Source organism: Ursus maritimus, unplaced genomic scaffold (genome assembly GCF_017311325.1).
Source record: "Ursus maritimus isolate PB19 unplaced genomic scaffold, ASM1731132v1 scaffold_32, whole genome shotgun sequence".
NCBI classification, from domain to species: Eukaryota; Metazoa; Chordata; class Mammalia; order Carnivora; family Ursidae; genus Ursus; species Ursus maritimus.
In genome coordinates this window covers 20,564,900-20,579,528 of record NW_024425786.1, presented here as the reverse complement: position 1 = coordinate 20,579,528, position 14,629 = coordinate 20,564,900, and the positions used below count along the sequence as shown (strand labels likewise).

Here is a 14,629-nt window from a genome sequence, read left to right as displayed (position 1 = left end):
TCCTCTCTCAAAGGGTTATTATGAGGATAAGTGAGTTAATACATAGAAAGCACGCAGAGCAGTCGGGCACATAGTTAAGTATTCAATAAAAGTTAGCTATTATGGTTATTAATATATTAAGACAAAAATGAGATATTCTTTAAGAACCTAAAAATAAGATAAATAGACCTCAATCAGAAGAAGGATATAAAAAGTTCCCTTAAAGAGGGAGGGCTGTTAGACCAGAGTAAGACTTTACTGAAGATGTTAATGTGTTTCAAGAATGGGTCACTCAGGAAGGGAGTTGTCAGTAATGGAAGCAAAGTGACCTAAGAGTCACAGAGGAAGGCCTACCTGAACACTGTCCAGGAAGGAGGGAGACCTGGCCCACATATTTTGAGTATTACTGTCCCACAGACATGGCCATCCCAATAACAGAGATGGAGACATCAGGTTCGCTTAGCTTGAGAGCATTAAGAGTTCCAATTACATAACTACCTCCTCTTGTCCCAACTCCATGCTCACTCAGCACCTTCTGATTACAACCTTCCAAAGCAGCTCATGCTGAGAAGAGTAGTAGTCAGTTATGCCCCACTGTGAATTAAGAGGGGCACTGTACTTTTATACATCACCTCTGTAAGGCTGGGTAACACGAGTCCTCCCTGAGAAGCGGAAGCTCCCTCCAAATGCTGAGAAAAATCAACTTTCTAAAATGCACCTGACCGGGGTGGATTCGCCACGGTAATACCAGACCATCAGTCATCCTGGCAGATAGTAAGCCTCTCCCAGGATATCCCAACCTTGCCACTGGGTCTCTCAAAGCACCCATGGTCAGTACCAGATAAATGTCAGCTGAACAAGAGTCAGCACCACGCCCTGTGGTACCACGTGCTTCCCCCTGCATCATTCTGGCCTGAGAGGCATTAACAAAACTGTACCTTCTTCTCTTTCTCTAAAATCATTTGATCTTTTTGATGCAGCATCTTCTTCAGAGTGGCCACTTCTTCCTTCAGTTGGGCAATGATGACAAAGTGGTCAGTGCCTGGTGAGTCCAGAGCCAGGTCTGGGGAAAAGCTGAGTAGAAACACGGAGGGGGAAAAGATCGTAACTTGGAGGGATACACCTTCTTCCTACTTGAGGACACACCATAGGCCACCTGACTACAAGCTCAAGGGTAAGAACAACTCTTTGAATTCCCAGCAGTAAGCACAATGCTCCACACACCAGACTCAACAGCATCTGCTACGCTGCACTGGCAAGGCGATCATGGGGTTACTATACCAACCAAACCACAACCCAGAGCACTTGTGCAGCACCTCCTCTCACAATCGAGACGAAAACACACGCATTCCCCAAGAGTCAAGGACATTTTGTTTCAGGTGCACTGAAGATTCCCAATTATTTATGGGTGAAACAGTCAATTTTTTGTGACTAATTTCCCTAGAATCTGGCTAAATGATCAATTGTAAGCTCATGTATTTTTCTTTTAAAGCTCCCCACAGACCTCATCTTTTGGTTCTTTATTTTTTGCCCCAAACACAGTGATGTGGTGCAGCTGCTAAGAAGCTGCTCGTAGGGGCACCTGGTGGCTTGGCCGGTTAAGCATCTGACGTTGGGCTCCCTGCTCAGTGAGGAGTCTGCTTCTCCCTCTCCTTCTGTCCCTCCCCACACTCATTCTCGCTCTCTCTCAAATAAATAAATACAATCTTAAAAAAAAAAAAAAAAAAAAAGCTGCTGCATTCCATCTCAGGAACAGTCAGTCCCTTTTAAAAATTATAAAAAGATGAAATTTTCTTTTAAAGATTTATTTGAGAGGGAGAGAGAGAGAGGGAGGGAGCACAAGCAGGGGGAGGGGCAGAGGGAGAGGGAGAAGCAGACACCCTGCTGAGCAGGGAGCCCGACGAGGGGCTCAATCCCAGTACTCCGGGATCACGACCTGAGCCAAAGGCAGACGCTTAACCGACTGAGCCACCCAGGTGCCCCATGAAGATGAAACCAATAGGAAGGAAGCCAACTTCCCCTACACTGCAACTGGCCTGTTGACCACCACTTCCAATATCAAGAATTCAGTGATATTTAGTTAGAAAAGGAACAAAGAGGTGGCAAACTCCAGAGTCACACCACAACCTGGGTTTTCAACAGATTCTTCTCAGTAACAGTACCCGAGCACTTCATTTTTCCAAAGTGCCAGGAGAAGTCTGTCCTCTTAGCAGAATCTTCTAACCAGGCCCAGCTCCAGGGAATCTGTAACCCCCTGAAATTGTATGTGCAATTCAGTGTATACATACGATGGGTGGTTTCTAGGGTGACGATCCATAGCTTTCCTTGGTTGGTCAGAGATGTCTTATACCCAAAACAAGTTAAGAATCATTGCCATGAGAGTCAAATCCTGCCCTTCTCTAGAGACTTCCCAAAGAAAGCTCTTACTCTTCCCAGGGCAACCTTTAAAGTAAAACACAAACCTATTTTTCCAAAGCAGACACTGGAATATTGACTTCCAGTTCCCTATATCAATATAGCAACGACTCTAGGTCCCCCTTGCTGTTGGTTCGTTCCTCCATCTTGAACTACATCTAATAACCGGCATTTCTCTACACAGGTAGAAAGTCCAAAGAGCAAGCGAAATCACTGGACATCCTCAGAGTTACCAAGTCAAACATTTCCAACAGACTGTGTCCGTTGATTCTCTCCTGGGAGAGAATCATAAAGCATGTGAGAAGAATGGACCCATGCTCTCGTAACTGATGAATATGCAGAATTACTGGGTGACAAAAAGTAAATGCCATATAATAAAACAAGGCATGCAGGAGAAAATGCTAAAAGAACCCATCAAAGTCTCCATCAGTTTTAATACCTGCCAAGGGATTGTCTTCCGTCCACCCAAAAGAATTTACTTAAGCTCGTAACGAGAATGACAAATGAAACAGAGTAATGGGCTAATATAAATCGTGTGGTCCAAAAGCTTCTAATGCTCTTCTCTACCTGCTTAAGAGAGGATTTTTCCCATAGCAATACATTGTTGACAAAACCAGTCATGTCTATCCTGTGTTAGGGCCTGACCTTTCTAACTCTCTAACTTCTGATTAATAAGAACTGCTGGAAATCAAATGAAAACAGATGGCTAGGTTAGCAAGGCAGAAAATTAGATCCAGTCTCTTTTCAAATATCTCCAATGACAGGGAACTCACAATTTCTCTAGAAAGCTTCTTGTCTTTTCTAAACCTTTTAATATAAGAGCAATCCTCCTCAGGTTAAGCCAAAACCTGCCTCCCTGTCATTTCTATCCTTTGGCCCTGGGTCTGTCCTCAAAGGCCACACAAAGTAAGTCCACTCTTTCAGGCATATTTCAAATGGAGAATGAAATAAAACTACAAGGAGGGGCACCGGGCTGGCTCAGTCGATGGAGCCTGTAATTCTTGATCTCAGGGTCATGAGTTCAAGCCCCACGCTGGGTGTAGAGATTACTTAAAAATAAGATCTTAAAAAAAACCAAAAAACCTATGAGGAAAGGAAAAGAATCCTTTAGAAACAATAAACCACAAGGTGTGCCTGGGTATCACCCATTGTTGAGAGCTTTTCTATCATCAACAGAACAACAAACAAGTATGATCAAAAAGTAGTTGGTGGGGGCGCCTGGGTAGCGCAGTCGTTGAGCGTCTGCCTTCGACTCAGGGCGTGATCCCGGGGTCATGGGATCGAGCCCCACATCAGGCTCCTCCGCTGGAAGCCTGCTTCTTCCTCTCCCGCCCCCCCTGCTTGTGTTCCCTCTCCCGCTGGCTGTCTCTGTCAAATAAATAAATAAAATCTTAAAAAAAAAAAAAAGTAGCTGGTGCATTTTCTCTGGGAAGGAAAGCTAGAAATGAACTCAGATTTTCCTCAAATTGAAAAGTTTTTGCTACAATTTCAACAAACTAGAAAATATGAGAGGGAGACTATGAATTCTGCAAGATACTGAAAAAAAGACAAAGGCATTCTAGAAGCACAAGACTATTTGAGGGGGCGCCTGGGTGGCAATTTGTTGCATCTGGTTTCAGCTCAGGCTGTGATCTCGGAGTTGTGAGACTGAGCCCTGTGTCTGGCTCTGCACTCAGTGCAGAGTCTGCTTAAGACTCTCTCCCCCTCTCCCTCTGCCCCTCCCCCCTCGAATAAATAAAAATCTTTAAAAAAATAAAAAATAAAATTATTCAAGAAAAAGTTTTATAAAAAACCTAGGGGTGCCTGGGTGGCTCAGGTGGTTAAGTATCTGACTTCAGGTCATGATCTCGGGGTCCGGGGATTGAGTCCTGCCTTGGGCTCCTCGCTGAGCGGGGCAGTCTGCTCGGCTCTCCCCCTCTCCCTCTGCCCCTCCCCCTGCTCATGTACACTCTCTCTTGCTCTGTCTCTTAAATAAATAAATATAATCTTCAAAAAAACAAAAGAAAACAAAAGCTAAAGTGATGCATTCTCTCTGTACGATACAGAAGGCTAATGGAGAAGGAAAAAAGGAAAAAAAGATCAAATATAACTCTAGACTTAAAAGCTAAGAGAGGAGAATGTGGTAGAACAGCAAGGTGAATGGAAAGTTGTTAGAGAGCAGCCCGCAGAAGGCAAGAGGGGAGGGGCGCCTGGGTGGCGCAGTCATTAAGCCTCTGCCTTTGGCTCAGGGCGTGATCCCAGCGTTCTGGGATCGAGCCCCACGTCAGGCTCCTCCGCTAAGAGCCTGCTTCTTCCTCTCCCACTCCCCTGCTTGTATTCCCTCTCTTGCTGGCTGTCTCTCTCCGTCAAATAAATAAAATCTTTAAAAAAAAAAAAAAAAGAAGAAGAAGACAAGAGGGGATAACAATGAAAGGACAAGAGCATATATGGATATTTTAAAAGTGGGGCCAGGAAGTAGTCTTCCATCAACTGAAAACGGGGCGGCAGCTACAACAGAGATCTCAGAAGCAAGACTGCCAACATCTGGTACAGAACTGAATTCAAGATAGATACTCAGTAAAAACACTGGGGGTTTGCATGACATTACAAAAGGACCGTCAAAGAAAGGCTTATCAGAATGTTTTCAAAGTGAGGGGTGACTGGGTGGCTCAGCTGGCTGCGTGTCCGACTCCTCGTTTCTGCTCAGGTCATGATCTCATGGGTTGAGAGATTCAGCCTGGTGTGGGGCTCCACACTCAGTGGGGAGTCTGCTCAAGATTCTTTCCCTCTGCCCCTCCCCCTATGTGAGTGCAGACACACTCACTCTCTCTAAAATAATCTTTTAAAAAAAATTGTCTTCGGGACATTGGGTGGCTCAGTTGGTTTAGCGTCTCCCTTTGGCTCAGGTCATGATCTCAGGGTCCTGGGAACGAGTCCCGCATTGGGCTCCTTGCTCAGCAGGGAGCCTGCTTCTCCCTCTGCTTGCTGCTTCCCCTGCTTGTGCTCTCTCTCTCTCCTTCTCTCTCTGACAAATAAATAAATCTTAAAAAAAAAAAATGTTTTCAGGGGCACCTGCGTGGCTCAGTCGGTTAAGCGTCTGCCTTCAGCTCAGGTCATGATCCCAGGGTCCTGGGATCAAGCCCCACGTTGGGCTCCCTGCTCAGAGGGGAACCTGCTTCTCTCTCTCCTCCCTGTTTGTGCTCTCTCTATCTCTCTCCAATAAATAAATAAAATCTTAAATTAAAAAAATAAAATAAAGGGGTGTCTGGGTGGCCCAGTCAGTTAAGCATCTGCCTTTGGCTCAGGTCATGATCTCAGGGTCCTGGGATTGAGTCCTGCATTGGGCTCCTTGCTCAGCAGGGAGCCTGCTTCTCCCTCCGCCTGCCGTTCCCCCCTGCTTGTGCTCTGTCTCTCTCTCTCCCTCTCTCTCTCTGACAAATAATTAAATAAAATCTTTAAAAATAAGTAAATAAACAAATAAATAAAATGTTTCCAAAGTGAAGGGAAACCAAGAAAAAAAACTCACGAAAAGGAAAAAGAAAAGGAACAATGTAATTTAACTTGTGCTATGAACTTTTAAAAGAAATGCAAACAAGTGGAATTGATAGTCAGGACCTGCTAATGCAGGAACATTCAAATGGAACAGAATTCATATATGTACGAAAATAATTTTTGTGGAAGCAGAAAAATTTTCCAAATTTTCAAGTTATTAGGGTAAGTGATTTAAAAAATTAGCATCTACATTTCAAGGAGAAAATGATCTTCTGAGATCTTTTCCAGAGGAGATTGTGAAAGACCGTGTTAGGATCAGCATCCTACTTGAGGAAACAATCTTTACTGGTGACCAGTTGAAAACTTAAGTTTTGCTTTGTATATTCATAGCAGTGGACAGCAAGAATAATGGCAGCATCTCAAGAACAAAATAAGCTAAAAGAAGGCAAACTTTAAGGACTGGTTGGTTCAACTAAAGGTTATAAATGAGTTTTTTCCAGGCCATTCAAATACAGTCTGGGTCATAGTGAGCACAAAACAGAAATTTTGAACCTAAAGGCTGTGAGTCTTCGTCTAGGCCTCTGTAAAGGCAGGGGACTCAGAAAGGTTCATCCCTTGACATGGTTTTTGCAGGATCATGCGCCCTGGCAGAGGTGATGGGACAATCCTCATAACGGCCAGAATATCTACTCAGAGAACAGTGAAGCTGACCAGAGAAGATGGTCTTTATGGTTCCTTCTCCCATATAATTTGAATATCTAAGTTAAACATTTCCAGAAGGTTCAATTCAAAAAGTATAAATCAGTGATACTAGCTGATAAAAAAAACACCTTGTAGGGGTGACTGGGTGGCTCAGTCAGTTAAGCATCCGCCTCTTGGTTTTGGCTCAGGTCATGATCTCATGGGTTGTGGGATCGAGTCCTGTGTCGGGCTCTGCGCTCAGTGGGGAGTCTGCTTGGAGATTCTCTCCCTCTGTCCCTCCCCACCTCATACTCTCTCTCTTAAATAAATCAATAAATATTAAAAAAAATATATAAGACACCTTGTAGAATCTGAAATCAGGTTAATAAAAGAGGTAACAGGAAAGAGTAAATTTCACAGATGCTTTGTGCTCCCCTAAACGAAGTTCAGCCCTGGTAAGCCTATGTGCTAGTCTACTCCCATACCCACCACTGGCTGGGAGGGAGAACTCATACTGGGAGTTTCCAGAATGGACACGATTCCAAGGATCTGGGGGAAGAGTATGTCAGTGTCTCACTTCAGGATGCCTGCGCCTGCAGAAACAGGAAAATGGGTGGCCCCAAGACTTGGTTGGGAAGCAGCACTGAACCAACACAGATGGGGCACTCTGGATATTAGGACAAAGCAGCTTGCAAGAGGAAGCATTGCTCAGGAGAAGGGAAAGCAAAGAATAAAAATATGTATTTAGACAGGTTTAAAAAGAAGCAACAATATTTAAATGCATCTCGTTCTCTGCTGTTCAGTATCTGCACTGGGCTTTCTGCACGCTAAGGAAGCACGGATCACCCCGCACAGATCGAGCAACACTGCCTTAACTCCAAATGGTCTCCACTCCACCTCTCAAGACCAATTCCTGTCCTGCCTAGAGGAGGCCACAGGCACAGATCATAGTGAAAGGCATACAGCTCCTGACTTCTTAGAATTAGTGTGGGGGAGTTATTTGTGGACTGCAGAATTCAGTTACTATTAAATCCCGTCATATGTGCTTATGTTGTACTGACAGGATTAGTTACAAACAAATATCGGCAATGCTTATTCATGAGATATCAAGCGGCTCATGTAATGACCCTCGGAGGCTCAACAACAACCCTAGACTAGGTCCAAGGCATACCCTGGAATGTACTCCTGTTTCCGGACCTGTATACGCAGCAGCTCAAACGGACACATGCACACACACCAACTGGCTTACCTGTCTCCATTGGTTGTGATTGACTCAAACTTGGATTTTTTCTTTGGGATTTCATTTTGAATTGAAGATGTGGAAAGTGTTTTCTGGCTTTTAATGCAAAAATAGAGAGACACACATTAGAAATCAAAGATTTATAAAACATCACAATAAAAGTTTGTTAAATGGTACCAACACGATACCACAGCTCTTCCATATTCTTGATTTTTTTTTTTTTAAGATTTCACTTATTCATTTGACAGGAAGAGCGAGAGAGAGCACAAGCAGGGGGAGCGGCAGGCAGAGGGAGAGGGAGAAGCAGGTCTCCCGCTGGGCAAGGAGCCTGATGTGGGGCTTGATCCCAGGACCCTGGGATCAGGACTTGAGCTGAAGGCAGACGCTCAACCAACTGAGCCACCCAGGCACCCCAGTCTTGATTATTAAAATCCACCAAGGTGTTGATTTCATAGGTCCTGGATGCATGGGTAGCTCTCTTCCGTAGGCCCCCAAAATTCTTAGCTTTAATTAAATATTACCTGCTTTATTAATAACTATGGGAACAGAGTCAACAGTCAATAATATTTTAATAGGAAGTATAATCTATCTTATAGTTAAAAAAAGTACTTTTCTAAAAATCTTTTTAATTTTTAAAATTTTAAGTAGGCTCCATCCCCGATGTGGGGCTCAAACTCATGACCCTGAGATCAAGAGTCACACGCTCCACCAACTGAGCCAGCCACGCACCGCTTAAAAAGTACTTTTACATTTCATGTTTCATATGCATTTCCAATTCTGTGAGGTATATACAAGGTACTATTTCTACTCTGCAGAAACTGAGGCTCATTGAGGTTAACTGACCTACCTGAGGATATATAGCTAGTCAATAGTGAAGCTGGGACTAGATACCAGGTTGAACTCCTAGTCTAGTTCTTTTTCAGTGTAGTTCTGTGAATCTACTACCTGAGTCCCACAACACCACTAAAAATTAGTTTTAGGCCCAACGAGTTCACCCTCAAGTAAGACCTTTTCTTTTTTTTTTTTAAAGATTTCATCTATTTACCTGACAGAGACAGAGACAGCCAGCGAGAGAGGGAACACAAGCGGGGGAGTGGGAGAGGAAGAAGCAGGCTCATAGCAGAGGAGCCCGATGTGGGGCTCGATCCCATAACGCCGGGACCACGCCCTGAGCCGAAGGCAGACGCCCAACCGCTGTGCCACCCAGGCGCCCCAAGTAAGACCCTTTCTTACTTGATTTCTTCAATACTTGATACCACTGACCATGCCATCCTTCCCCCCTTCCAACTTTATTGTGGAGTAAGTGACAAATTGTATACATGCATACAACGTGAGAGTTTGATATACATTTATGTTATGGAATGATAACCAAGATTAAGATAATTAACACATCTATCACATCACATAGTAACTTTTTTTTTAATGGCAAGAATGCTTACAATCCACTCTCAGCAATTTTCAAGAATATACCATATTAAGAGCAGTCACTCTGCTGTACATTAGATCCTCAGAACTTTTTCTTAGAACTGAAAGTTTATATACTCTTTGACCTAAATCTCCTCATTGCCCATTTTCCCAGCCCCTGGCAACCATGATTCCAGTGTCTGTTTCTATGGAACTGGCTTTTTAAAAAGGTTCCACATAGAAGTGATACCATATAGTATGTGTGTGTGTCTGCATATATATATCACATTTTCTTTATCCATTCATTCACTGCAAAACATTTACATTGTTTCCATCTCTTGGCTATTATGAATAAAGCTGCAATGAACACAGGGGTGCAGATATCTCTTCAAGATGTCCATTTCATTTCCTTTGAATATATACCCAGGAATGACCGCTGGATCATATGGTAGCTCTGTTTTTAATTTTTTCAGGAACCACCACACTGTTTTGCACAATGGCTATACCAATTTACATTCCCACTAATGGCGTATAGGGTTCCCTTTCTCTACAACCTCACCAACATTCGTTATTTCTTGTCTTTTCCCCTCTCTCTTTTATTTAAGTAATCTCTACACCCGAAGTGGAGCTTGAACTCACAACCTTGAGATCAAGAGCCACATGCTTCATCGACTGAGCCAGCCAGGCACCCCTCTTGTCTTTTTGATAATAGCCATCCTAAAAGATGTGAGGTGATATCTCATTGTGGTTTTGATGTGCATTTCCTTGATGACTAGTGATGTCTAGCACCTTTGCATGTATCTACTGGCCATTTGTACGTATTCTTTGGAAAAATGTCTATTTAGGTCCTTTGCCCATTTTTAAATTGGATTATTTGCTTTTTTTATTATTGAGTTGCATGAATTCTTCATATATTTTTTACATTAACCCCTTATCAGCTATATGGTTTGCAAATACTCCATCCTTCTTGAGTGCTTCTAGAGTTCTGTTGTCAGCCTCCAACTTGAATTATACCATCCAAGAGCATGGTTTTAACAACTTATCATATGGGTTGGAAATGGTGTTCCCCGAATGCAGATTCATGGACTCCATCCTACACCCTATGAATTAAAGTCTGGGATGGAGCAGCGGGAATCCACACTTTATAACAACTTCTATTCCCACTGACTCTCATGTGCCACCAATGGGCCTCATCTGAACCCTTCTTCTGAGTTCTAGGCTAAGCTCCCAAAAAATAATTCCTCTTAATGCTCCAAACTCAACTTATTTTTTTTTATTTTTTAAAAAGATTTTATTTATTTATTTGAAAGAGAGCACGAACAGGGGGAGAAGCAGAGGGAGAGGAAGAAGCAGACACCCTGCTGAGCAGGGCGCCTGACCTGGCTGCTCCATCCCAGGACCTGAGATCAGGACCTGAGCTGAAGGCAGACGCTTAACCAACTGAGTCACGCAGGAGTCCCACAAACTCAACTTTTAAAAACTGAACTTCTCTTCTTCCTATATTCTCTCTCAGTTAAGAATATACCTATTCACCTAAGTAAGAAACCTGAGAATTATCCGTTACTCACCCAGCTTCTGCCCTTCTACCTGTTCATCAAATTATCTAAATTTCTCATAATTCTCCCTCTAAATGATCTTCCTGAATCTGCTTCTTTGATCTCTGGTGCCATGGCTTCTAATATTAACATTTCTTACCCTGGACTCGTAAAAAAGCTTCTTAACCATCATCCAGTCTCTTTTTCTTCCAATGTATTCTCCACAATAATCAGGGTTAATTTTTTTTTTTACAGACCCCAAGATCAGGTTCATGCTCCTTAACATGTCCGCAGAATCCCCTTTTCTCCCATTCCCTGGCTCCCAAATGTAAGGTCCAGCAACATAAAAGGACCTGCAATTCCCCAGGGTTCCATAGTCTTATGCCCTCCGTGACTCTGCAAATGCTATTCCCTCAGCCTAGGGTGCCTCTGCCCATTCCCTCGGTGATGATTCCAACTCATCCTAAAATCCAGCTCCAACACCAGCTCTTTTCTGAGCCTCTCTTGCCTGACTTCCCAAGGCAGTTAATTACTACTGCATCTCATGCCTGTATCTTGATGTTTCTCATGCTCATCGAATTATGCTGCAATGATTTGATTACAGGTCTGTCTTCCCTACCAGACTGCATACTCCTGGTGAGCAGCATGATTCTTTGATTCATCTCTGCCTTCCTAGCAGAGTCGCTGGCCCATGAGAGTACTTAATAATGTTTGCTAAATGAACAAACAAAATCATAATGGTAACAATAACAAACAGTAACTAAAATTTATTGAACGCTTCCTATATGCCAGTTATAAAACTAATCACTATGCATGCACTACATAATTTATCTTCACAACAATTCCATGAGGTAATACTATTATTTCCCTATTTTAAAGATGAGAAAAGCTTGCCCAAGATCCCACACAGAGAAACTGGCAGAGTTGGGATTCAATCCAGAGCCAGAATTCTTAACGACACTTCAGGTACTCTGAAAGGAAGCTAAGGCTACAATGAAAGGACATCTTTTTGACTAGATCCCACCAGGACAAACCTAGAACATCTATCAACCTCCCGGACAAATATGCATAAAAAAACTGCACACCTCAGAAAGTGAAATGTCCAATCTTCTAAGAAGATAACCCACTCCAAGGGTGAGTAGAACATTACAGGGAAAGTAGAACAAGGTCCACAAACTTTTCAGACACGATACAAACCAAGTCAGGAAATCCTGATACCTTACGGAAATCTCTCTGGCACTTGGAAGATACGTGAACTATGAAATACGGTAAAGGAGATTCTTCCTAAGGCTAGTAACTACAGAGAAAAGACTAGGAAAATGTATACCAAATGGTATCTTCCGTGGCTAACTGTGTATTCTATCTGACCAACCAGTACTTCTAGTCCTACCTTATGCATCTTGGGGTTACCTGTTATAATGGCTGCCACCACTCAGTCGACTATACTGTTCCTTCTCCTGGTGGCTGGCACGGGAAGAGCTGCTCAGATGTTTCCTCTGCTCTTTGGTCTTCTGAAGGACCCGTTTATATGAAAGCGTGCACAGCCAGCACAGCAATTTCCCATCTACCTGAAAGACAAGGAGACAAAGATAAAGAAAAGAAAATGTAGTACATGGGTACTCCAGAATATAGGTACTGGGAGCTAGACCCTCTGGGTTAAGTACCAATTCTCCCACCTATGAGGTGTGTGAACTTAGGCAAGTCTTCTACCTCAATTAAATCTCCCTATGTCCTGTGAAGCAGCTACAACTATTCCCCACTGGAAAGATGAAGGAACTGATGCATAATAAGTAAGAAACCTGCCCAGGATCATTCAGCTAACCCAGGCCTACAGGACTGCAAAGCTTATACTCCAACTCTTAGTGTATGCTACCTCCTGATTCCTAAGTCAGCCTCTCCAGTTATCCTGATGCAGGGAAAATGTGCTCCGGTTAGCAGGCAGGAGTATTCTGGTCACTGGAGAGTTATAGCCTCCCATTGTAAATTAATAAATTTGGCTGGCAAGAGTTCGTGCTTGTGAGCCTAAGCATCTCCAAAAAGTAGCTCTGGACACTGAAAAAGTTTCTGTACTGTATTCTTTCATTAAAAGAGTATTTAATTATTTTTTTAAAGATTTTATTTCTTTATTTGTCAGAGAGAAAGAGCAGAAGCAAGGGAGCAGCAGCCAGAAGGAGAAGCAGGCTCCCTGCTGAGCAAGGACCCCCCCCCCGATGCGGGACTCGATTCCAGGACCCTGGGGTCATGACCCAAGTCGAAGGCAGACGCTTAACCGACTGAGCCACCCAGGCATCCCAAAAGAATATTTATTGAAGAGAAAAAATTGATAGTTGCCAGAGATGGGGAGTGGGGGGCAGGTGAAATGGGTGAAAGTAGTCAAAAGGTATAAACTTCTAGTTCTAAAATAAATAAGTCACAGGGACAAAATGTACAGTATGATGCCTATAGTTAATACTATATTGCATATTTGAAAGTTGCTAAGAGAGGAGATCTTAAAAGTTCTCATCACAAGAAAAAGAATTCTGTAACTGTGTATAATGATGGATGTTAACCGGACTTATTGTGGTGCTCACTTTCCAATACACACAAATATCTAATCATTATGCTGTACATATGAAACTAATATAAGGTATGTTGATTATACCTCAATTTAAAAAGATATATAAAATAATCACTTTTTCAGTCACTTTTAAAAAAGTAGAAAATAACAAGCATACTTTTTCTCAATAAATAACAGCAAGCTGAAGATATATTTCAGATTAATATTTTGGCCATGTCTGGTAAAACAACTGAAAGGGAGAGAAAAAAGTTCTCAATAAAGTATAACTCTTAACAACCTAAATAGATACATTTACATATATATATTATAATATGGGGGGGCACTTACTATGTGCCAGGCCACAGGAAATGTGACAAAGAACAAGATGGACAGAGCTCATGTTCTAATGGAGGTGGACAAACATATAAGCAAAAAACAAGATTAATTTCTCACAATGTTACATGCTACGAAGACAATAAAACAGGGTAATATGATACGGGGTGAGTGAGTGAGTAAAGGGTCTCAGTGAAGAAGTGGCATCTGAGCATGAGGAACCAGTTAAGATGCTTTTGAGAAGGACGCATCAGGCAAAGCGACAGCTAGCACAAAGGTGGGAATGACACGGCCACATCTGAAGGGCTGAAAGGCAGCCGGTGTGGCTGAGATAAGGTGAGGGGTGGGAGGTGTGAGGTCAGATGAGACTGAGAGGCAGGTATGGGCCGTGCAGGCCAGGGAAGAGCTTTGGGTTTTATTCTAAGTGCAGTTGGAAACCACTGGAGGGTTTTAAACAGAACAAATCTAAACCACTTTTATTCTACCAATGCCCCATTGCTCCACACAGAACTCTCCTCCATGTCATCTTGTGATTTTTAACTTCAACAGAGGGAAACCCTTGAAGAGTCAGATAGTGAAACTGGTCATGTATCTTGCTTAAGTCACAATCTCTCCTCTACAGAATTCTACAGAATTCTGCCAATCATCACTTCACCTATGTGGGATTTTGATCACTATAATTCAGATTCTCATGAAATACCAACTCATGAGATTAGAATATAATGGTCCAGGGGCGCCTGGGTAGCGCAGTGGTTAAAGCATCTGCCTTTGGCTCAAGGCGTGATCCCAGCATTCTGGGTTCGAGCCCCACGTCAGGCTCCTCCACTATGAGCCTGCTTCTTCCTCTCCCACTCCCCCTGCTTGTGTTCCCTCCCTCACTGGCTGTCTCTCTCTGTCAAGTAAATAAATAAAATCTTTAAAAAAAAAAAAAAAAAAGAATATAATGGTCCAGGGATGCCTGGATGGTTCAGTCAAAAGAACATGCAAACATGGATCTCAGGGCCATGAGTTTGTGCCCCACCCTGGGTGCAGAAA

At 42.9% G+C, this 14,629-nt stretch overlaps 1 protein-coding gene across 4 annotated transcripts in view; it reads right to left on the bottom strand.

Moving 5' to 3' along the window:
• Positions 1 to 14,629, bottom strand: part of FAM76A (family with sequence similarity 76 member A) — a 30,209-nt gene that overhangs the window by 9,527 nt on the left and 6,053 nt on the right. For all 4 annotated transcript variants that reach the window (XR_005831534.1, XR_005831533.1, XR_005831535.1 and 1 more), the window contains exons 5-7: positions 12,136 to 12,293; positions 7,796 to 7,882; positions 918 to 1,053 (exon numbers count right to left, since the gene is read on the bottom strand). Coding sequence is in view for 1 of the 4 variants with exons in the window: in XM_040619097.1 (XP_040475031.1) it covers positions 918 to 1,053; positions 7,796 to 7,882; positions 12,136 to 12,293 (381 nt within the window). In the remaining 3 variants the exon portion in view is untranslated. The remainder of the gene's footprint in view (positions 1 to 917; positions 1,054 to 7,795; positions 7,883 to 12,135; positions 12,294 to 14,629) is intronic.